The 24,710-nt window shown below is 43.3% G+C and overlaps 2 protein-coding genes across 3 annotated transcripts in view; one reads left to right on the forward strand and one right to left on the reverse strand.

Annotated features, from left to right (window-relative positions):
- MYLK4 (myosin light chain kinase family member 4) overlaps window positions 1-347 on the reverse strand; it is a 278,506-nt gene extending 278,159 nt beyond the window's left edge. The window contains exon 1 of the mRNA XM_029590534.1: window positions 226-347. Coding sequence (XP_029446394.1) covers window positions 226-281 — 56 coding nt within the window. The 5' untranslated portion in view covers window positions 282-347. The remainder of the gene's footprint in view (window positions 1-225) is intronic.
- WRNIP1 (WRN helicase interacting protein 1) overlaps window positions 1-24,710 on the forward strand; it is a 143,802-nt gene that overhangs the window by 48,153 nt on the left and 70,939 nt on the right. For both annotated transcript variants that reach the window (XM_029590536.1, XM_029590537.1), the window contains exon 3: window positions 290-525. In XM_029590536.1, coding sequence (XP_029446396.1) covers window positions 290-525 — 236 coding nt within the window. The remainder of the gene's footprint in view (window positions 1-289; window positions 526-24,710) is intronic.

A 24,710-nucleotide genomic window follows, 5' to 3' on the forward strand; every position in this document is an offset into this window, starting at 1 on the left:
AGAAGGCAAGAGGTATAGGATGAAAGACCATGGTGTGAGTTACCCTTTGCTTCTAGTTCCTAAATTTCAAGGTCCTGATGTATGTATTAAAGGGGTCCGTCCCCCCCGCCCCATTTTCTGGCTATGGGGAAAAATGCTTGGTATATAAGCCCCTATTAACATGCTGACACAGCCGTGAATTTCCTCCTGGGGTTGCAAGTAAAAACCACAGTCTTGTGTACTCACGTGGGATGGCTCAGGTGATCCTTAACCGGTATCTGTTTCTTTTGCTTCCCCCCCATGGCTCCAGGATACTTTCCTCCCGCACGTAGAATGCGGCACGGTGACACTGATCGGGGCGACGACAGAAAACCCTTCTTTTGAAGTCAACTCTGCCCTCCTAAGCCGATGCCGTGTGATCGTGCTGGAGAAGCTCTCCGTCGAGGCGCTGGAAAGTATTTTGACACGAGCTGTCAAGTCCTTGGGTATAAGAGTGCTGAAGCAGGACGCACGCTCTGAGGGTGCCAACGGCGGCAGCAACTCTGAGTAAGTAACACACAGGCAGCGGCGAATTAACGCAGGGAACACGAGGGACCTAGTGGCAGGCTGCCAGGGGAGGAATGGGGGGGGGGGGGGACCGAGGAGAAATTGTGTGAGGATATGAATGGCAAAGAAAAGCAGTCACAGCAGGCATCTGCTTTAAGCGTCATCACCCTGTATATCAAAAATAAATCTCCTGGCAGGATCTGGATATGATTTTATACTTGGGCCTGCAGTTTTTGACTCGGAGGGGGCTAACATGCAGCTGAAAAGGAGATTGGGGGCTATTGTGTGGGATTCGGAGCACAGTCTCTTGTCCTAATTAGGTACGATGTTTTTATCCTTGGGAGTTGGGTGGTCGGTTGTGGTGTTCTGCTGCTGTATATATTGTCTCTCCCCCCACTCCCCTCCCCATGGCAGGCACACTCCGGCTGTCCCACACAGTGATGCGTTACACTTCTTGACTCTTGTTTTCACAGTTGGGCAAAGGGACAATCGAGCTCTTTAAAGCTTGTGTGCTTTTATTTACTCTGATATTTATAGGAATGGAAGGTGAATGAAATTCTTCTTTTAGAGGTCACAGAGGCTCCGATGCTCTGCTTACCATTTGCTGCTGTCTGTATTGTAGAATCAGAAAGGGGCACGGGGCAAACCTCCACGCTCATTGTAACAAGGAGACGCAGCTGGCTTTATCTCCTGATAGAGTACTGGAGACCTCCCCATGGAGCAGGATTAGAGAGCAAGGCATAGTTGAGCTGAACTCACAGAGGGTTTAGGTTTCTAGAGCCTCTTCCCATGCCATCTGTGACCTTTCACTTGCTGTGAGAGCTGATAAGGAAAGCCTGCTAACTGGAGCACTGGTTTTGTGCACATTTTTCTCTATTTATTTGACCCTTTTAGGTTGGCTTCTAACTGGTTAATGTATGCAGTGAGCATGCCCGTGCTCTCTCAGCATCAGCATGAGTATGCGCAACTTTTGGAGTGAAATATATCACTGTAGATTGATTAATCATCATGGATAGATTTCCAAAAGGAGTTAAATCCAGCATTTTTGAGACATCCTGGGTGCACGACGTGAGCCACTGATACCATAAGTAGCCTGATAGTACCCTGGTATAGAGTCCATTAAGCCAGGGCGAGAGAACATTGTAGAAATCTCATCTTTGTGAGACTTTCCTCACGCCAAGTGATGTCAAATGTTCACTTAGGTGTACTGTGCTGTTTGTACATCTTACTCTGCATGTAAAACTGGCCCCAAAACCCTAAACCACCACCAAAAGCTCACCTCAAGTTATTGGCTGGCCCTCCTATAGTGATATAAATAGTTGAATTCTATGAAGGCCTTATAAAGAGGTTTGTTTTCTCTCTCACTCTTTACTCACTCACTCAAGTAAATGCCTGTCTGGGCACTTTGTGAGTAGCAAACTACAAGTATCACGGGGTGCAAAAACTTTAATGCATCCCATGATATGCTACCTATGCGAAGCACTAACATAGTGCATGGTACGGTAATTCAAAAATTGACATGCCCCTTTTTCTTATCACGGGCATTATCCATGCAAAATTGTAGCATTTTGATGAATCTAGGGGTAAGTAAAAACATGAAAACAAAATTCAAAAACAAACTAAAAACATCTCTAATTTCTTAGTAACAGACAGTAATGTTAGAGCACTGCTTGGATGCATTTAAGCATGTACCTGAAAAGCCAGTTTGAATAAGCAGGTTTTGAACAATTTTCTGACACTCTTTGTGCAAGATGTGGTTCTTAAGAATTCCGGAAGAGAGTTCCAAAGATCTGCATCAGCAGTGGAGAATGCACACTCTCTGGTCATAGTTAATTGGGCTTGTTTCAATGTGGGGGGACTGTTAATAGCTGGGATTGACTTGACCTCAGTGTTCTGGTTGGCACAGGATCATGGCTGATTAGGGATTTCAAAATGTTTGTGAATGATCATGGCAACTTTATATTGTACCAGCCAAAAAATTGGCAACCAGTGTAAGGCGTGTAGAGCTGGAGTGATATGTTGTTTTTGTTGAGGCCTGTTAAGATTCAGGCTGTAGCATTTTTTGCAACTTGGAGAGGTCTTAGAATAAATGCTGGAATGCCAAGAATACAGTGGTTACAAGAATCAACACTGGCTTGAAGTACAGTAAAAAAAAAATAAATTATTTACATCAAGTAATGGTTTCAGGTGCCTGAGAGTTTTGATATTAAAAATTGTTGTTTTAGTTACTGCATTGCTATGTGCCCGAATGGAAAGAGCAGGATCTATTAAACACAGAGGTTTTTTATTTGAAATGATAATGTAATCTGAAGTCATTCGACCATAAAGAAAGTTGGTTTGTTAGTAGAAGGAGTACTTTCAAGTATTATGATTTCAGTTTCCAGATTTAATACCAATTTATTATGAATTAGCCAGGCTTTCACTGATGATAAACACAAGGAGACCATCTGGGCTGAATCAGGCTAGGTTTGGAAGACTGGGAAAAAGACCTGAATGTCATCAGCATAGACTCTGTATTGAACACTGAGGACAGCAAACAATTTGTGAATGGGGGCTAAATATACATTAAACAGAGTGGCTGAGAGTGAGGATCCCTGAGGGACTCCCATATTATATGTGATGCCATAATTATGTAAAATGGACAATTTGAACCTGTTGTTGTGAAAAGGTAGGAGATGAACCAGCTCAGGATGCAGCCTGAGATGCCACATTCTTTTAAAGGTTGGATAAGTATCTGATGATTTATGGTGTCAAATGCAACAGAGAGGTCGAGTAACACCATGACAAATCACTTTCCGGAATCAGAACCTCTTCGGATTACATCAAGACTGGAAATAAGGAGGGATTCTGTACCGACAGACTTCCTAAAACCAAACTGAAAAGAATCAAGAGTGGCATGTTCCTCAAGTTATTCAGTTAACTGTTTGTAAACAATGGCTTCCAAGATTTTTGGCAAGAATGGGAGTGAGGGACAGAGCAGTAATTTGCAAAAACCGCTGGGTGAAGAGAAAGCTTCTTAAGTACTGGCTTTCAGAAGCTCATATAGAAACATAATAATGACGACAGAAAAGGACCAAATGGTCCATCCAGTCTGCCCAGCAAGCTCATAGTAATATCTGTCGCGCTGGGCAGGTTATCCCCATGCTTATCAGTTTCCCAGACCAAAAAAGTCAGGGTCCTTGTGGGTTGCTGTCTGAATCTAATTTCCCTTTTCCTCTTTTCCCCCTGCCGTTGAAGCAGAGAGCAATGATGGGGTTGCATCAATAGTATCAAGGCTTAATGGTTAAGGGTAGCCACTGCCACACCAGCAAGTTTACCCCATGCACTGTTTTCTTCATTTCTATCCTTTAGCCTTTAGCGATCCACAGTGCTTATCCCATGCCCCTTTGAATTCTTTCACTGTTTTTGTTTTTACCTCCTCCTCCAGAAGGACATTCCAGGCATCCACCTCCCTTTGCATGAAGAAATATTTTGTGACATTGGTTCTGAGTCATCGTCCCTGGAGTTTCATTTTGTGACCCCTAGTTCTACTAATTTCTTTCCAATGGAAAATGTTTGCCGATTATGCATTGTTAAAGCCTTTCAGGTGTCTGAAGGTCTGTATCATACCTCCCCTGCACCTCCTCTCTTCCAGGGTATTCATTTTCGGATCCTCAACATCTCCTCATAAGTCTTCCAATGCTGACCCCCACACCATTTTGGTTGCTCTACTTTGAACTCTCCTTTTTGAGATATGGTGCCAGTACTGAATGCAGTACTTTAGGTGAGGTCTCACCACCTCCTTTTTTTCTTACTGGTTATTCCTCTCTCTATGCAGCCCAGCATTCTTCTAGCTTTAGCTATCGCCTTGTCACATTGCTTCATCATCTTCAGATCACCAGACACTGTTAGCCCAAGGTCTCTCTTCCAGTCCATGCACATTAGTCTTTCACTGCCCATCACATACAGCTCTTGGATTACCGCACCCCAGATGCATGACTCTGCACTTCTTGGCATTGAATCCCTGCTGCCAAATCCTTGACCCCAGTCTTCAAGCTTTCTTAAATCACTTTTCATTTTCTCTATTCCTTTGGGCTTGTTCACTCTGTTGAAAATCTTAATATTATCTACAAATAGACATATCTTACCTTCTATCCCTTATGCAATGTCGCTTACAAAGATATTAAACAGAATCGGTCCCAAAACAGATCCCTGTGACACTCCACTTAAAACCGTTCTTTCTTCAGAATAGTTTCCTGTTAGTCAACCAGTTTGCAGTTCACGCCACTATCTTGGCATCTACTCTCAAGCTTCTCATTTTGTTCACGAGCCTCATATGCAGGACCTCATATGCAGACTATGGCATTCTCTCAACAGTAGGAATATTATTAATGTGATTTAATAGCTTTATGATTAGTTTTCAAGAATTTTTCCTTTATCGGGTCTGTATTGTGAGGTCCCAATAGGAAATTCTCAACTCCCTCCAGCAGGGCCTCTTTGAGCTTCAGGAACTAGCTGGTCAGTCCTCCCATCTCCTTAGCCCTCACTTCCTGCTAGCAGCCATCTTGTTGGAAACAGGATACTGGGCTTGATGGACCCTTGGTCTGAACCAGTATGGCAAGTCTTGAGGTTATTATATCTAAACACTTATATATTCCAGGCTTCGAGTCAGCAGGTTGCCAGAGCTTGATTCTCATTCTCTGGCCTCCCTCGTTGAGTCCTTCTTACAGAATTCATCTCCCTGTGTTGACTCCAGCATATTCCTTGCTTCTCTGGCTCTGCTGATGCATCTCATCTGGTCTTCTTGTTTCCATTGCATTTCTGCTGAGGCGTGGTTCAGGGCCTACTGCCTAAGCCCTGCCAGTCACTAGCACCTGAGGACTCATCCCAAAGGGACATCCTGCCATTGTTCATTTGGAACCTGACTTGCCTTGCCAATGTACAGGCCACTCCTGCTTTGGGATCACACTCCCAGCAGACTATGCTTTCACCTGTATAAACACATTACTCTCCCCCATTTTCTTTACTGCTCTTTACACTTTTGAAAACACTAATTTTATAATCCAGGCCTTAGTTTTCTGGTGTATTCAGATAGCAGCATTATTCTTAGCACAGACCTGCTGGAGTATAATTCTCAAAGGTTTGTCACAAATATATTGTGCTAGTCCAAAAGAAGGTGTCTCCTACAATTGTTCAGTGACATCTTTATTTCTAGGTATGTTAGTGGGCTAACATGGCAACCACACTATTAAATTTGAACCTAGAATGAAAATATAAATCTGTCTCCCAACTGTCTTCCTCTGATATTGAAGTAGCCAAGGCAGTGGCAAGAGTCAGAGGAATGCTAAGGTGCATAGTGAGAGGTATAACCAGCAAAGCAAAGAGGTGACCATATTTATGTACAAATCATTGGTGAGACCTCATCTGGAGTACGAAGTCCCACTCTGGAAGCTGCATCTACTACTGCTACTACTACTCCATGGTGAGACTGCACCTTGAATACTGTGTGCAAGTCTGGTAACCGCATCTCAAAAAGGATGTAGCTGCACTGGAGAGAGTGCAGAGAAGGGTGACCAAAATAAGGGGCATGGAAAGGCTAAAGAAGTTAGGGCTGTTCAGTTTGGAGAAGAGATGACTGAGGAGGGATATGATAGAAGTCTACAAAATCATAAAAGGAAAAAGTTAATGTAAATTGGTTATTTACTTTCTCAGACAATAGAAGGTCCAGGGGGCACTCCATGAAGTTAGAAAGTAGCTAATTTAAAACAAATGGAAGAATTTTGTTTTTCACTCAGCGCTTAAAGTTCCTAGAGGAAAAATCCATAAACTACTATCACAGTAATTTAATTAGCAATAGTAGCATGAGATTTATTTAATGTTTGGGTACTTGCCAGGTACTTGTGACTTGGATTGACCACTTTTGGAATCAGGATACTGGGCTTGATGGACCCTTGGTCTGACCCAGTATAGCATATCTTATGTTCTTATCTTCTACTTCTACTACTACTACTATTACGACTACGGCTACTTAACATTTCTATAGCGCTACATAACATAAACAATGCTGTACAAACATACAAAAAGACAGTCCCTGCTCAATAGAGCTTACTATCTAATAAAACAAACATACAGAACGAGAGACTTGGGGTATAAATCAAGACAATGTTTAAAAAGAAAGGAAAGTTAGTTAAGACTAAAAACAGACTATCAAGCATAAGATTTAAAAGTGGTTTCAAAAAGGTGGCTCTTTAGATGGGATTTAAACATATCAAGAGAGGGAGCATGACTCGCACAGTTCAGGAAGACTATTCCAAGCCCCCTGGCACAGTCAGGTGGAAAGCATGGAGTCTGGAATTGGCAGTAGAGGAGAAGGGCGCAGATAGGAGTGACTTATCTGACGAGTGGAGTGCATAAGGAGGAGTATAGAGAGAGAAGAGAGGTAGTAAGGTGCTGCAGAGTGAAGGCCTTTGTACATGAGAAAGAGGAACTTGAACTTTATGCAGGAGCGGATCTCCAAAAGAGTATGAAGAGAAGTACCATAAGCCATCCAAGGTGAGACTTAAAGACCTAAAGTATGTATAGAGGAGGGAGAGAAAACACACAGTAGAGAATGTAAAGAGGAAAGTATTTTTCAGAGGAAAGGAATATCTAGAAAAAGGGCCATCATATGAGAATGGAAGGAGCTAAATATTGGAGTAATTTAAAGCATTTCTTCACAGAAGGGTTCTGACTTCATGGAATAATCTCCCAGTGGAGGTTATGTAGTCAGAAATTAACGTTGAAATTCAAGAAAGCATGGGAGAAGCAAAGAGGATTAATGGAGAAGTGAGAGTAAATCTAGAGATCAGGTGGGATCGCAATATCACAGCAGGTCAGGAAAATGGGTAGACTTCCTGTCAATTACCGTATATACTTGTGTATAAGTCAAGGGTATTTTTTGGGCCCCAAAAACAAGAATTATCTGGCACCCATGGATAAGTTGAGGGTAAAATCTAGGGGGCTTATGAAATGGTAAAGTAATACTAAGAAACAAACCGATAAATTAAGAAAATTGCTTTTATTTATTTTTTTAAAAGCAGAATAAAGTGTCTCAAATTATAATGTTTCGTATAACAACTTAAGAAAATGTCCCTGCTGTATGAATCCTTGCCTTCCTCCCATATGGCTGTCCCTGCTGTTTGAATCCTTCTCTTTTATTCAAATCCTTCCAAGTCAGATTTTTCTTCGGCATGTCCGAATAAATTGCGGAACTGTTCATTGGTGATGCCATCAGTGTAAAAGTTGTCTTTGCTGTCTCCATCTGTTGAATCATCATCCAATGCTGATTTGTCTTTGTCTTCATAGATGGTGTCATCTTCTGATCCATCTATAGTATTGATGCCGCATTTCAGAAATGACTTATTGACCATTTCTGGTGGAATTGATTCCCAGGCACTCTTTACCCATTTTGCTACTAAATCAGTCAGGTTTCACCAGGTTTTCTCCTTTCGTTAACTTTGCTTGACCAGAACACATCCATTGTTATCACATATGCTGCAATTGATCCTCGAAAGGCTTACTGAGACAGACATCTAACGGCTGGAATCACTGCTAATGTGATCGCCATTTTCTTTACATCGTCCTTCACATCCTCTGATATGTGTGCGGAACATATCCCACACCAAGTGACTGTTTTCTTAGCCCCGCACCTAGTTGCCTACCCCACACATCACACAGTCACTTCCCTCCTCAACTATCCAACCTTTAGGATGAATCCAAACAGCTATGCCTACTGGAATTTTTAGGTTCTTCGGCATCATTTTCCTCTTGAATATTACAACTGGTTGCAGTTTTGAGCCATCTGCCGGGCAAGATAGGACCACCGAGAAATGGGTCTCTTCATGACCAATTGTTTTTACAAGTATGGTCTTCTTACCAGTGCCAGCTACAGTGCGATTGTCAGGCATATCAAATGTCATCGGCGTTTCATCCATATTACCAGTGTTACTCATATCAAAATGATTCTTTATTCTCTGCTAAATGAATTTGTGGAATGAACAAATCTTTTCATCAAGCTCTTTAAATAGTTTCTGTGAAATCTTTGTGCCCTGAAGAAGGCACAATCCATATCTGTTCATGAACCACGAACACCAACCAGATGATGCTGTGAATTCTTTCAGTCCTTTTGGTCTCTGAATATTTTTCTTCTTTTGCCATTTGAAGGGCACAAATCCTAATGCTTTGGCGAGTCACATTGTAACCATTCTATCTGCATTCCATTACCCAGTCATTCAAATCCTTTTCCATTCCTTCAAAAGGCACAATTTTGAAATGTAAGGCTTTCTTTGACTTTGGCATTTCTAGCAGTTTTTCTTCATTTTTTTTTCTCCAGTCTGACAAGTTTTTCACTGATGTCAAATTCTCTTGCAGTTACACAATTATTGGCCTACTTTGCACGTTCTATAACCTTCAGTTTCAGAAATGTGGTGTAAGATGCTTCTTTTTCTTCTCAGTGCTCATTTTCCTGAAGGTAAGATGTCATTAATTCTAATGGCTGTCCCTGCTGTCTGAATCCTTCTCTCCCTCCCCCATGTCTGTCCCTGTTGTCTGAATCCTTCACCATTTCTGATTCCTTAACTCACCTGCTGCTATCTGGACAATGATGCCATTTGCTCAGAAACGTCCTTCCTTCTCCTCCACAGGGTCCCAATGGCACACTTTGAATCACGTGGATGGTCATGGGAACATGAGCCATGTTCTGCAGCAGAGAATTTTCTGTTTAAACTAAATTCTGCACCAACCATCACAAAAGGGGAAGTTAGTGCTGGGGACATCACTGGCTTTCTATGCACATAAAAAGACTTCTAGTCCTTGTTCCTTCCCCCCCCCCCCCCCCCCACACACACACATACACTCACAAATACACCCATACAGAGAAAAAGGCTGCCTGGCCTCTTCTACCCACCTCTTTGTGACCTGTGAAGATCTTGGTAGTAGGAGGGAATATATTTCCCTACTGTCCGGCTAATGCTAAAATCAAAATGCCACTGGCTGACCTCATGCTGCATTTTGGCACAGAATGAGGTCTGCTTATGCTATTTGGCACCGGTTGAGCAAAAAAGGAGTGTGCTGTCTCCTGCCACTGGATATTGTTGTGAGTAGTGGGGGCTCATAAGAAATGGATTTTGGGGGGAGAGGGGTTGAATTTGATATGGTGCTCAAAAGTCCCGGTGACTTTTTCCAGTAACAGGAGAGAGGCAAGAACAAAGTCTGAAGGCCCTTTTTCTGAACCAGGAAGGGAGGGATAGGTAGCTTCCAGAGGCCTTTACATTTTGGTTGGGGGGGAAGAGGTTTAGGCTGTACATTAACATGGCTCACCTCTTGAGGTGTAGCTGGCTTTGGTAGGTTAGATCAGCCGTATTAGTTTATGTATTAATGCTGGATAGTATGTTGATTTGATCAATTTTTTTTTAATTCTTTATTTGAGCCAACAGGCAGACATCATAATAATAAACACAACAGTCAATGTAGGGAGCAAGAAACACTATCCCCAGAACTAACATATTTAGGCTCAAATACCATTTTACAACAAGTTTGAAACCCACCATAACAAGCACACCATTCACTCACTGAAGCAACTGTCTGAGGAACTTTGCCTCCCCTTGAAACAGCAAAGTCGGCCACTTCTGCTCCCTGTACAGGAGCAATGGGAAGCCAGCCTCGGACGCCTTTGCCCACTACTGGGGCAAGGGTCTTCTGTATGCGTATCCTCCACTTCCAATGGTAATGAAGATCTCGTGAAGCGCTAGCATGACAAGGGTACTATGATCCTGGTGACCCCGTATTGACAGAGGCAGGTCTGGTTTCCAAATCTGCAGGACCTGTCAGTCAGGGAACCCATCTGTCTCGGGACCTCCCCCAATCTGATCACACAGGATTGGGGCAGGATGCACATCCAAATCCCAGGTCATTAGCTCTGACGGCCTGGATGTTGAGAGGCTAGTCTTGCAGTCCTTTGACCTTTCTGACAACGAATCTCAGGTTCTGGTAGCTTCAAGAAAGCCTTCCGCCAGGAAGTCTTACAGGCTCAAGTGGAGTAGGTTCTCTGTTTGGTGTGGAGGTCATGGCTTGGATCTATTTGCCTGCCCCATGCAGCTGCTAGACTACCTGTGGCACCTCTCAGAGGCTGGCCTGATGACCAACTCGGTCAGGGTCCACCTGAGTGCAATCAGTGCTTACCATCAAGGTATTGGTGGTACACCCATCTTTGTACAGCCCATAGTAGAGTGATTTATGCGAGACTTGCTTCAGATATAGCCCCCCCATGTGTCATCCTTTTGTGTCCTGGGACCTCAGCATGGTGCTAGCGAGTGACCCTTTTGAGCCTATGCACTCCTGCGATCTGAGATACCTAACCTGGAAGGTTTTCTTCCTCATGGCGGTTACTTTGGCTCGCAGAGTTAGAGAACTTCAGGCGTTGGTGACATATCCGCCCTACACAAAGTTCTTTCATGATAAGGTGGTCCTGCGTACTCGCCCTAAGTTTCCGCCTAAGGTGGTGACTGCTTTTCATCTTAATCAGTCTGTTATTCTGCCCACCATTTTCCCGAGATCTCATTCTCACCAAGGCAAACTGTCTCTACACAGTTTGGACTGTAAGAGGGCTTTGGCCTTCTATCTCGAACGCACTGCAGGCCACAGGCAGTCCACGCAACTCTTCATATCCTTTGACAAGAACAGAAAGGGCATTGCGGTGGGAAAACAAAGCCTGGCAGATTGCAACTCCAACTGGCTGGAGGATTGCATCTCCTTCTGCTATGAGCAGGCGGACCTTCAGCTTGGAGGCTACATTAAGGCTTTCTCATTGAGAGCCATGGCGGCATCAGTGGCCCACTTATGAGCGGTTCCCATTTCCGAAATCTGCAGAGCTGCAATGTGGAGTTCCATAAACGCATTTGCTGCTCACTATTGCTTGGACAAGGATGGTCGACATGACAGTAACTTTGGCCAATCTGTACTCCGTAACCTCTTCCAGGCTTAAAAGCCCAATTCTCTCTGCCTAGGGCCAATTGTTTGAGTTCATGCTGTCTCCCTGGGTTGCCAGCAGCACCACAGTTATTTTTGTTGGTCATAAGCCTTACCAGGAGCAGCCTGTAGCTAGGGATTTACCCATGTGTGAGGACTACCATCCTGCTTGTCCTAAAGAAAGCAGAGTTGCTTACCAGTAACAGGTGTTTTCCTAGGACAGCAGGATGTTAGTCCTCAGGAAACCCGCCAGCCACCCTGCAGAGTTGTGTTCTCATGCATTTTGTTTTATTTTTTCGCCCGTGAATTCTGTTACGAGACTGAAGAGAAGACCCCGCGTGGACGCACGGATAGGTGGCTCAGTGTTCCAGTCAAAGCTTCTAGAAATTTTGACATAAGTTTTCCATGCCGGGCTCCATCCTGATGATGTCACCCCATCTGTGAGGAATAACATCCTGCTGTCCTAGGAAAACACCTGTTATAGGTAAGCAACTCTGCTAAACTTTTCCTGTTTCTCGCACACTCCAGCTTTATTTCTTAAACATCTGCTGCGTGCATTTACTTTATCATTCCCAGGGTTTAACATTTAATCAGTCCCAGAATAGCTACCTTCTTTCCTGGCATCATCACAGAATTTGATGTGTGACTTTTCTTTTTTGGCACTGCAATATGATTATATGCCCTTCAAGTTCAGTGATGCTCAAACTGGTCCTTGTGTCCCCTCCCCGTCCCCCCACTGCCTCCCCAGCACACAAGCCAGTTAGGTTTTCAGGGTACCCCGAATAAATATACAAGAGAGAGATTTGAATGTGTTGGAGGCAGCACATACAAATGTGTCCAGGTGAACTCATTAAGGATAACAGGCCTGGGGAAAGGAGCTGTTCTAGTGAGGATGGCTTCTCCGCTGCATGCCTCCACTGTAATTGCATTTGGGAGATTCTGGTCATACCCTTGTGTTTTTTTATTGTTTGGGGGGTTTTTTTGTTTTTTTTACTATTATGAAAGGATAACCACTGGCCCTAGTTTTCTCTAGCATTTCATTCCTTCTAATAGTCACTCTGCGGTTGCTATTTACTTTAATTATGTTTAATTTCTGATTTCAATTGTTCTTTCATTTCTAATTGGAAAGTTGATTAATCCAGCAAAATTGTGACTGGCTTTGTTAAATGCATCAGCTCTGTCCATATTAGAGATGTGAACCGGAACTGAAATCCGAACTGATTCTGGTTCCGATTCACATCTATAGAGATGTGAATCGGAACTGAAATCCGAACCGATTCTGGTTCCGATTCACATCTCTAGTCCATATATGCCCCTCCTGCCTGTGAATTTCAGCTCTGTGGGAGATTTCGGGTAATCTGTTTCCTGCTTGCCTCCTTTGTCTCAGGGTTTCTCACTCTTTCCTTGCATTTTGCCTAGGTCATTCTTGGAACCATTTGTTGTTTGGTTTGGTAAAGACATATTCAGTAGAGCTGCAGGCAGAACTCAAATTTACTTGAGCTTAGCTGTCACAGCAAGTTGAAGTCAAGAGAGCACCCCACAGGAGCGGTATAAGACCACAGGGCAGGACTAGAGCTGGTGGTCTGCCTAACCAGCCCCCTTCCTCGCTGTTTGAGCCCTTGCGTTTTGGGGCTGGTAGGACATTCCTCCTGGCAAACATCATGGCTGGGGGCTGGACACAGGTACTGGCTGGGCTTGAACCAAGGAGACTGGAAATGCCTGGGAAATAGGCAAGAGACTGAGCTGGACTGGACAAGGACATGTGGGAGACATATTTTGGAAGCCAAATTTAGGATTTTAGGTAGAAAGCTGAAATCTGGAACCTCCAGGGTAGCATTCTCTGAAATGCTCCCTGTTCTACAAGCAGGTCCCTAAAGGCAGGCAGAGGTCTGGAGTCTCAAAAAGCGCGATCGCGTACTTTTGTTTGCGCAGCAGGCGCAAACAAAAGTACGCTGGATTTTATAAGATACGCGCATAGCCGCGCGTATCCTCTAAAATCCTGGATCGGCGCGGGCAAGGCTGCTGATTTTGGGCAGCCTGCGTGCGCCGAGTCGCGCAGCCTGCCTCCGTTCCCTCCGAGGCCGCTCCGAAATCGGAGCGGCCTCGGAGGGAACTTTCTTTCGCCCTCCCCTCACCTTCCCCTCCCTTCCCCTACCTAACCCCCCCCCCCGGCCCTATCTAAACCCCCCCTTACCTTTGTCCCTAGATTTATGCCTGCGAGAAGCAGACGTAAATCTACGCGCGCCAGCGGATTGCTGGCGCGCCGTCTTCAGACCCGGGGGCTGGTCTGGAGGCCTGGACCATGCCCCCGGGCCGGCGCCACGCTCCCGGTCCCGCCCCCGAAACACCACGTCCCGCCCCCGAAATGCCACGTCATCTGGTCCCGCCTCCGACACACCCCCTTCAAAAAGCCCCGGGACCTACGTGCGTCTCGGGGCTCTTTGTGCGCCGGCGGCCTATGCAAAATAGGCGCGCAAGGCCCTGCTCACGTAAATCTGGGCGGATTTACGCGAGCAGGGCTTTTAAAATCCGCCCGTCAATGCGTGGATGAGACCATGGTGCAGGGAAGAGGGATTCAGTTTTGTAAGGAACTGGGCAACCTTTTAGGGAAGGGGAGTCTTTTCTGAAAGGACAGGCTCCACTTTAACCAGAGTGGAATCAGGCTGCTGGTGCTAACTGTTAAAAAGGAGATAGAGCAACTTTTAAACTAGAATAAGGGGGAAAGCTGGCAGTTACTCAGCAGTGCATGGTTTGAAGGGAGGTATCTTTGAAGGATACTAATGAAGCAGGAAAGTTAGAGCATCCCAAAAGAGAGGTTCTAATAAAAGCAAAAATAGTCCATGTGCCTATAAGTAAGGAATCACTTGAGCTAAAGAATTCCAAATTATCCCTGTCAACTGAAAAGCAGATTGTTAATATAAACAAAACATGTCAAAATGTCTGTATGCCAATGCCGAAAATCTAAGAAGTAAGATGGGAGAGTTAGAGTGTATAGCAGTGAATGATGAGAGATACACAATTGGCATCTCAGAGTCCTGGTGGAAGGAGGATACCCAATGGGAACAGTGCTAAACCAGGGTACAAATTATATTGCAATGATAGGGACAATCAAGTTGGGAGGGGGGGGCACTTTATGTCCAGGAGGGCATAGAGTCCAATAGGATAAAGTTCATCTAAGAGGCTAAATGCTCAGTAGAATCTTTATGGGTAGAAATCCCATGTGTGTTGAGTAAGTTTAGTGATAGGAGTATACTACCATCCACCTGGCCAAAATGATGAGACTGATGAAATGCTAAGAGAAATCGGGGAAGCCAACCAATTTGACAGTGCAGTAATAATGGGTGATTTCAGTTACCCCAATATTGACTATGTAAATGTCACAACAGGACATGCTAGAGAGATAAAGTGGAATAAACGAATGCTTCATGGAGCAATTCGTTCAGGAGCCAATGAGAGAGGGAGCTATTTTATATCTAATTCTTGGAAAGCAAGATTTGGTGAGAGAGGTAACTGTGGTGGGGCCACTTGCTAATAATGATCATCACATGATCAAATTTGAACTAATCACTGGAAGGGGATGATATGTAAATCTACAATTCTAACACTAAACTTTCAAAAGGTAAGTTTTGATAAAATGAGGTGCAGCTGCAAAGGTTAAAATTGTACAAGAGACATGAACATTGTTTAAAAATACCATCTTAGAAGTGTATTCCATGCATTAAGAAAGGTAGTAGGGAAAGTCAAACAATAACAGCATGGTTAAAAGTGTGAAGAAAGAAGCCGTTTTTAGCCAAAAGATCTTCCTTCAAAAATTGGAAAAGTATCCATCTGAAGAAAATAGGAAAAAGCATAAGCTTTGTCAAGTTAAACATAAAACATTAATAAAAAAAAAAAAAAAGAGAATTTGAAATGAAGTTGGCTGTAGAGGAAAAAACTTATAATGAAAATTTTTAAAATATATCCAAAGCAGGAAACCTGCGAAGAAGTTGGTAAGACCGTTAGATGATTGAGGGGTTAAAGGGGCTCTTAGGGAAGATAAGACCATTGCAGAAAGACTAAATGAATTCTTTGCTTCAGTGTTTACTAAGGAGGATGCTGGGGAGATACCGATTTCGGAGACAGTTTTCAAGGGTGATGATTCAGATGAACTGGAAGATGTAGTAGGCCAAGTTGACAAACTAAAGAGTAGCAAATCACCCAGATCTAGTAAAAAAAAATTTGTAACCTGTTATTAAAATAGTCCATTGTTCCTGAAGACTGGAATGTGATCAGTGTAACCCATATATTTAAAATGGGCTAGAGGGGTGATCTGGAAAACTATAGACTGGTGATCCTGACTTCAACGACAGGAAAAATAGTGGAAACTATTCTAAAAAATAAAATCACTGAACATATAGAAACGCAGTCAGCATGGATTCACCCAAGGGAAGTCTTGCCTCAAAAATCTACTACATTTTTTGAAGGGGTTAATAGACCTATGGATAAAAGTTAACCAATAGATGTTGTGTATTTGGATTTCAGAAGGCATTTGACAAAGTCCCTCATGAGAAGCTTCTAAGAAAACTAAAAAGTAATGGGATAGGAGGTGATGTCCTTTTGTGGATTGTAAACTGGTTAAAAGACAGGAAACAGAATAGGATTAAATGTTCAGTTTCTCAGTGGAAAAAGTTAAACAGTGGTGTGCCTCAGGGATCTGTACTTGGACTGGTTCTTTTCACAACCATATTAGATGCTTAATCCCCTCCTCTCTCTATTTAATCGCCCACTAAACCCCTCCTCCCTCACCTCCCTTCCCTCCTACTTAGTCCATTACTTAAATGCTAAACAAAACTGTAGCGCACCGTGCCTAACTACATTTAAAAAAAAACTCAAAACTTGGCTCTTCTTACAAGCCTTCCCTGATCCATCAAACTTTCACTAGATAACTACTCAGCTTTTGAATATGGAACTTCGCCCCGCCAATATTCACCTCATTTACTAGTTTGGACATATCACAATGTACTTAATTTAATACCTTCTTAAGGCTTCTCTTTTTCCAGCTGAACCAGCTTCCAAGTTCAAGGTCCTTGTTATTATGTAACTTTTTGCTTCTCTGCTCTTGTCTCTTACCACAAAATTTGCTCCTTATGTTATGTTACGTTATACTGATCTACCCCTGTTCGATGTAAACCGACCTGATATGGTATTCAACCTTGAAGGTCGGTATAGAAAAATGTTAAATAAAAATAAATAAATATTATTTAAAATGAAGATCTTTATTGGATGGATATGGCTGCAGTACTGGTGAACATTACATAGTCAATTCAAACATTATATATATATATATTTATTTTTTATTTATTTGAATGTTTGTTTTTTTATACCGAAGTTTGGTGTCAGCCTTCACTCCGGTTTACATATTCTCCTATAGCCATAGGGTGACCACACCCACACCTGACTTATACAATATTCTGCCGTTGGGGTTGCTGTGCCGTCGAAGCCTCGCCCCCTCCGATGCTTGTGAACATCATTCTTTGCTTACCGTGTCACAACTTTTGGGGTGGTGAGCAGGCCGAATCCTGGCTGTGAAAGCTGAAGACTTGACAAACTAATAATTGCTCTCACCCCTCATGCCACGTAGTGGCAGGCATACCTGCTAGGTATTCACCCACAGATGCCATATAGTAACAGGAATACTTGCTGGTATTTTCTGCCTAGCCAGCTTTAACATAGCACCTTCCGTGCACCCTTAGGACATGGTCAATCCTGGCACAAGCCCCATTGTAGTGACTTCTCACTTGCCATGGGTACCCCACCAACCTAACTGCGGCCATATCATAAAATGGGTAATGTTGCCTAAAGCTGCAAAGCCCAAGAAGTCTCGTGGTCGACAACTTGGGAAGTCATCGTAATGCTGTTACTGCATATTGCTGTTGAGATAAAAAAAAAAAAAAAAACTAAAGGAGGAAACTGCAGATTAGTGTTAACTTATTGACTATCCTTTGAGAACAGTAACATCTATTGCCATACTACTGCAGAGAATAGGGTCTCCAAAACCAAGGAGAATAATTGCAGGTTGACAGCAAGAAATGCTATTGCCACCATTCAGGAATGCTAGGGCATATTGTATATTGCCATGCGCCTGTCCAAGCTCCCTCCCAAAATACAAGGGGTAAATGTGCTGCAGGCCATTACAATTGAAGGGGAATCTGGTATCTTTAAATTGCCTGACCCATAAAGCATTCACCAAGCACATTTCTACCAACTTAGCTGACTAGTACCTATCGTTAAGGGGTGAGGTGAACTCGTACAAAATTATATGTACTGTGGAGACCTCAAAGAAAACAGATAAGACGATGGGTCCATCTTGGAGTGCCAGGTTGTCAGAGCCACTGACATCCATGGTAAAGAACTAACCATGCCTGTGGGAAGCTAGGATACCATAGCCCATCTGAGATTGAAAATAGAACTCCTGTAAGGAAAAGCAATGGGAAAGATAGATTAAGTGGTTAAGGAGGGGTGAAATGCTAAACAATTTTGTGTGATTGGCAAGACTACATCTGCAAGACTACATAGTATTGGGACTTTAGGCCATGCAGTAAGAAAATAATAATAGTTGTCAGAGCAAGTTTATAAGAGCTGTGAAATCTCACAGAGAACTTGTAGTCACCTTGGTGAACTAAGAGGAGATCATGTGCCCACCATATTACAGGCTCGCTTTTTGGTAACCTCTAAAGCTTACCTACATTATGGACTACCCCAGGAGTGCATACAGTTCCCACTTTCATTCCCCTGGCAGAATGAGGAGATTAACCACAAGATAGCACCAGTACTCCACAATCCATGAAGATTCTAAATGAACACTCGAACTGTTATGTCTGTCAAACAGGATCACTAGCTGCAGCCACAGCTTTTTGACCCATTAAATCGCTATCTGTAACGACATCTGGCCAGTTAGTGATTCGCTGACCTCATCTTTAATAGTAGCCGCCTAACATTGAGGTAGAACAATATGCAGCCGTCTTTTCAATGGTAGGATAGATACTGCAGCCAGTCAATTCCCTGAAAATGCAAACAGGAATAGTATGGGCACATGAAGACCAAGAGCTCCTAAATGCAATATATAACCTACCACCAAAAGCTGATCGTGACTTTTATAACATCACAGATATAAAACTGAACATGTGTGTGCTGTTTGAAGACCATGAGACATCTGTGCTACTGCCAGGGGTAAATCACAACAAGTGACTAGAAAAGATGATACACCGAAGATACTGACATGCCAGTGCTGGAAGTGTTGCCATGGAACTATCCAACCCAGAAGTCCAATAGTGATTGGACATTTGCTGAGAAATCAGAGACCATAAGCACAATTGTAAAAGGAAATGGAGATGTTTAAACCTGAGAAGTATTGTTGCAGCAGAGTAGCTTGACTTATGCCATTGTGCAAGGAAGAAATTGGGATCAACACAGATACGAGTAGCTGCCAGAAATGGAGGAAGTGCCAAATAACTGCATGAAATTATGTCCAGTCTGACAGCTGCAGATTGTTACCCTTGGGAAATAAAGCTGCCATGGCACAAAACTGCATTCAGAGACATGGAAAAGACGGTTCATCAGAGCTATTGCTAAGGTCGTATAGGATGCTTGAAAAACGAGTAGAGTAATATTGAAGCAGATCGTAACCTGTCTACGACCCACCTGACAGGTCATAGTGTTGCAGACTTCTTCCGCTACACTGTTGGCACAGCTCAAATAGGTAGATCATGAAAGTTGAAAGGATGTTTTATTATCTCACCACCGAATAAAGTGTGAAAAGCGGAATATAAAAAAAAATCTTTTAAAAAACCCCAAAAAACATAATTAGTTAACCAAATCACTCCTAGCACCAGAGGCAATTCTCTGTATATAGATGCTGCCAAGCTGTTTAAAAGGATGAAGAGGAGGAAATTATACCTAAGACAAGAGAAAAGATGACCCATAGAAAATGCTGTTATGCTAGTGATGATGGTGTGGTCCTGTGGTTCTACCCGGTCCAGATGTCAGATCGTGATTGGTCATGAGCTGATTGAACAGAGACAGTTACACAGAATTATTCAAGAAAAGTACAGGTGCTCTAAACATGAGGATTTTGTTGTACTTGAATGGGAGATCTCATCTCTGTTGTCTGCCATCTATGTCCTCTACTGCCCGGGTACATGCTCAGTTGGGCATGCCTGAGAGTTTTGAATGTGAAAGTGGGTGTGGAGTATTTTAATACCGGACCTGCATAGAAAATAACTCAAAGAACTTAAATAAAAGCCATGCAGATAGAATGACTTCAAACTGCCTATCTCCTGATAGTAAGTGGGCCATGGACTGTATGCAGTATAGCATAGAAATATAAATAAATGTCTTTTAAAATAACTGCATGCAAATGCTGGAAGTCTGAAGATAAGACTGGGGAGTCGCAATGTATGGCACTGAAAGGAAAGAATGTAAGAAAAAGCAAATCAGGATAGTGGTCCATGTCCCGAAAATCGAGAAGACAAGCTGCCATAATGAGTCCCCTGGATGCAGCTCCAATGGGGATCCACGCCAAACCTCTGTGCACTACTCCAATTGAGCCGAAAGGTGGAGGACTGGCCTGACTATGGGACCCCCTCCTGGGTTTTGGCAAAACCCTTTAAATAAGTCTTCTTTATTTCATCAGTCTTCTTTATTTCATCAGTCTTCTTTAATTCATGCATAACTCGGTTTTTGCATTTCAACAAGGTATATGTACCCTCACATCACAATTTAGACTGTCCCTCCAATTATTCAAGATATTTATTCACGCTTTAAACTTTCCTGATATTGATCTTCGTCCTGTTGACGAGTTATTATTATCATCAGTATTATTATTGTTTATGTAATATTCAAGTTGTATTTATATTTAAGTTAAACTGTATTTATACTTATATTTAAGTTGTATTTATAGTTATATTTATATGTGATATGTTAAGAAAATATATGTTAAGAAACGCTGTTTAATGTAACGCCTTTATTGCGACAGTTAATGTTCTATGTAAACCGACCTGATTCAATACTTGTATTGAGAATGTCGGTATAAATAAATAAATAAATAAGGATGGAAGCTACATGCTCAGCATGGAGTAAGCATGCTTTCCACTCTGCTCTCAGCCACCCTCTTCTTGCACATGCCCTGCACTCACTATGTCAATTCTGAGGTGGCCTGACTGAGAAGAATTGCTACGCATGTTGTGGTATGTTTGTATACCTTACCTTCTGAGTACTTCAGAGGGAGTATTAATAAGGACATTAGCTAGCAAAGCAGTCTGCCAACAAATAGATGCCCCCACTGGCCCAAGAGTAGCCACCTGCTGAACTGAAGCAGAAGGGAAGTCTAAAGACAAAACATGTTCAAGCAGCACTGTTTTTTTTCATTGTCTGAGTTATCAAGGCTGCACACAATGAGAAATGTCGCTAGCAGTAATTGTTATGGGTTTGACAGATGCTTGTTTGAATATACACATTACTGTCCATAACTTAAGACTTATAGGTAAGGTAACTGGCATAGAGGAGCAGCTACTACCCTTAACAGAAAATGTGTGTGTGTTGGGGGGGGGGGGGGGGAATCTGCACAGAGTGGCAGTTCTAACTATAAGAAACTTAGCCTGGATAGACTGTTTGGTCTATTTCTGCACTCCAAGAATGAGAGAAGAGAAGGTCCCCAGCTCAGAATATGAGGCTGACTTGAAAATAACAATGGAAACCTTCCCTGGGCAAGCATGCAATAGGGCCTTCATCATCGGACAATTAGACCTGATCTTGGAGACCTAGCCATAAAGAATATTGTATGCTAACTTTTGCTCAGAACTCATCACCACCACAGAACATTGTTAATCTTTGTCATACTCTTGAGATGGCTGCACCAATCCTAAAGTCCCTCTCTCCCCCCCGCCCCTGAGCTGGGACCACACTGAAACAGCCTCACCCTAGCAGTCTTCCTTGCTGCACAGGAGCCTCTCCCCTGAGCCTAAAGGCTGGGTTAAAATGAACTACCTCATCAGGCTGAATTTTATGGTCCCTGTTTATACCCATCCACCTTTCCAAACAGCCACCGAGGTGTGCCCATGAGGATGAGGGAAGCTCAGCTGAACCATAGCAGCAGCCAAGTTCTCCCTGGCTGAGATGAGGGGAGGAAGTGGGAGTGTCGGAGTCAACAGGAATGCTAGATTCCCCTAATGGCTGCTCATGTCAGGGGCCTTCGTCCCCTTATTGACCTGTTTGTGTGTGTATGTATGTGTAAGACCATCGCAGCAGCTAGCATATCTGAAAAGCCCACGCCATGAGTGCCCTATTCCAGCTTAGTTAAGGCATCAGCGGACCTCCCACTTCAGCAATAGGACCCTATCACCACTTAGGCCACTTGTGGCTCGCACTGCACACATGATGAAGACAGGTATGTCGGAGCAACAAGGGAGTCAATGTCCCGAATTGGCCACAGCCACATGGTGGACCCAGTGCGGTAGGGGATCCAGGAGCATACAGTTGCAACTGCCCTCTCTAGCACAACCTCTTGAGAATGCACAGCTACTGTGGAGGCTGATCGCCCACCCCTCAGATGCCCGATGTCCCTATGTGGCTGAACGATGGTGCATCGGAGCCAGCCATGTAACCTTAGCTAACCGGATGAAGGCCCTCAACCGAGTATCGAATACCGCAAAAACTTCCTGAAGCAGAGCAAGGGGCCAGCCCTGACACCTCTTGACCGGGTGGTCCACAGTGGGTGGAACACATAATCGTGCTTCCACCCACTGTGACCCCCACCCTAGATCCGCATTTCAAATCGCCATCGTGGCACCAGCGATCCGGCCCACTCTGTACTGAAGCCAGGTGCATGCTCCAACAGAGGGACCCCCAGCAATGATGAGGATTTTGGCCATGTGCATGGGGGTAAATAAGCATCCAAAAATAAATAATAATAATCAGAGGACACATGCTGCCAAGAAAAGCCCTTTCTGCTCAAGCAAAAAAGGCTTCTAGCAATGCGCTCACCTCAGCAATTACCGAAACAACTGGAGAACAGAGACTGTCCCAAACGCACATCGCAGCTGAGTGAAGGGAGGAAAAAACTGCCCATGCACATAAACAAAGCAGTCTCCTCATCCTGTAGTCATTCACTACCATGCTTGTGTGGCCTGAACCCGCATGCTACCCTCATCTGGAAAAGGTCTCTATAGAGAGATACGTGCCCTTCCCCAGCTCACGGAATAACTGACTCTGATTTTTTTTTTTTTTTTTTTTTTTAATTTTCACACTGTTACCGGCTAAAAGGGGTTCACAGGTGGGCCCATTAGAAGACTGCATGCACAGTAGCCATGATCCTGATTAAAAGGGGTCATGGACAGAAGACCCACCCACACAAGATTCAAATTGTTCATCACTTGCAGCAGGAAACCATGTTCCATCCATGTGCCAGCCTAGGATCCGAGGTAGGCCACAAAAAAGAGGGAGAGAGCCCTATCAATAAATGGTTCAGTTCCTATCTATCCAACAGAACATACAAAGTATCACTCAACAACAACACATCAAAGCAATTCCCCTTACCACACGGCGTCCCCCAAGGATCTGCACTTTCCTCTACTCTTTTCAACATTTACATGCTCCCACTATGCAAACTCCTAACCAACCTAAAACTCCAATTCTTCCTCTATGCCGATGATGTCCAGATCCTCCCTCCCACCAAAGAAAACACACAGAACACCCTGCAACAATGGAACTCCATCTTAACCCAAATTCAAAAACTTCTATCCCAAATATAGCTCACCCTTAATCACACAAAAACAGAAATCTTATACATTTCTAACAAACCCCCAGCATGGAACACCCAAGACCGCTCCCTCACGCAAATCAAGAGCCAACTCGTTTCAACTACAAGAGACCTAGGCGTCATCTCAGACTCCGACCTCAATCTGAAAACGTACATCAACACAATAATAAAAGAAGGATACTTCAAACTTCAAGTCCTCAAGAAGATCAAACCCCTTCTACTCTTCCAAGATTATCGATCAGTACTCCAAATCCTCATATTTTCCAAACTCGTCTATTGTAACTCCATTCTCCTTGGGCTCCCAACCTCAATCCTCAAGCCCCTCCAACTACTGCAAAATGTGGCAGCCAGATCCATCACAAACAGCAAACGATCCACACACATCACCCCCATATTAAAAGACCTCCACTGGCTCCCGATAACCCACAGAATTCAATACAAAGCCCTTACCCTCATACACAAATCAATTCACAACAAAACGACAGACTGGCTAACAGATAGCCTTATCCCACACACCTCCCAAAGAAACCTGCGATCCAAAAACACTGGACTACTTACCATCCTCGCCAATAAACAGGCCCATCTCACCTCAACTCGAACACGTGCAATCTCAATAGCAGGCCCCACGCTGTGGAACAAACTACCATCAAATCTCAGAACAGAACCCTCAACACAGATCTTCAAGAAATCACTTAAAAGCTGGCTATTCCAAAAAGCCTACACAATCCCACCAATACAGATACAAATCATAACCACACTTAACCCGACAAAGCATAACACTCTTTGCGAATACCCAATATGCTACAATCAAGCTCACTTCACAATGTTGTAGCACTAAATGCAATGATGTACTGTTAAGATAATTCCTTAAAAATCACATTATCGTATTAGGATAATTCACTAAATGTCATGCCATACCATTAAGATAATCTGGAGAAAATTCATGTTATACTGTTTCAGACAACTAGCTAAAATCATGTTATACTGTTAATTTATGTCGTTCTATAATTTTTCAAGGTAAAAGGATAAGATGACCTGTTGTCAAACTATCCCTCAAGTTACCATGTAAACCGATGTAATACTCGTTTCGAATGTCGGTACATAAAAACAAATAAATAAATAAATCACAGAGAAAATGAAGCCTTACCCAGCAAAACCGCCGAAAGAAAAGGCTAGTGGGTGGGCTGGCCTAGGCTTGAATTGAGATTGATGGTCTGCCCCTCTCCCCTTCGAAGTGGAGCACCCCACGGTTGTGGCCTCCCTCTAATAGGGGATGAGGTGGCTTCTATATATTTATAAATGATCTGGAAAGGGATACGACAAGTGAGGTGATCAAATCTACAGATGACACAAATTTATTCAGAGTAGTTAAATCACATGTGGATTGTGATAAATTGCAGGAAGTTCT

This window comes from Rhinatrema bivittatum, chromosome 2, assembly GCF_901001135.1.
Source record: "Rhinatrema bivittatum chromosome 2, aRhiBiv1.1, whole genome shotgun sequence".
In the NCBI taxonomy this organism is placed as follows: domain Eukaryota; kingdom Metazoa; phylum Chordata; class Amphibia; order Gymnophiona; family Rhinatrematidae; genus Rhinatrema; species Rhinatrema bivittatum.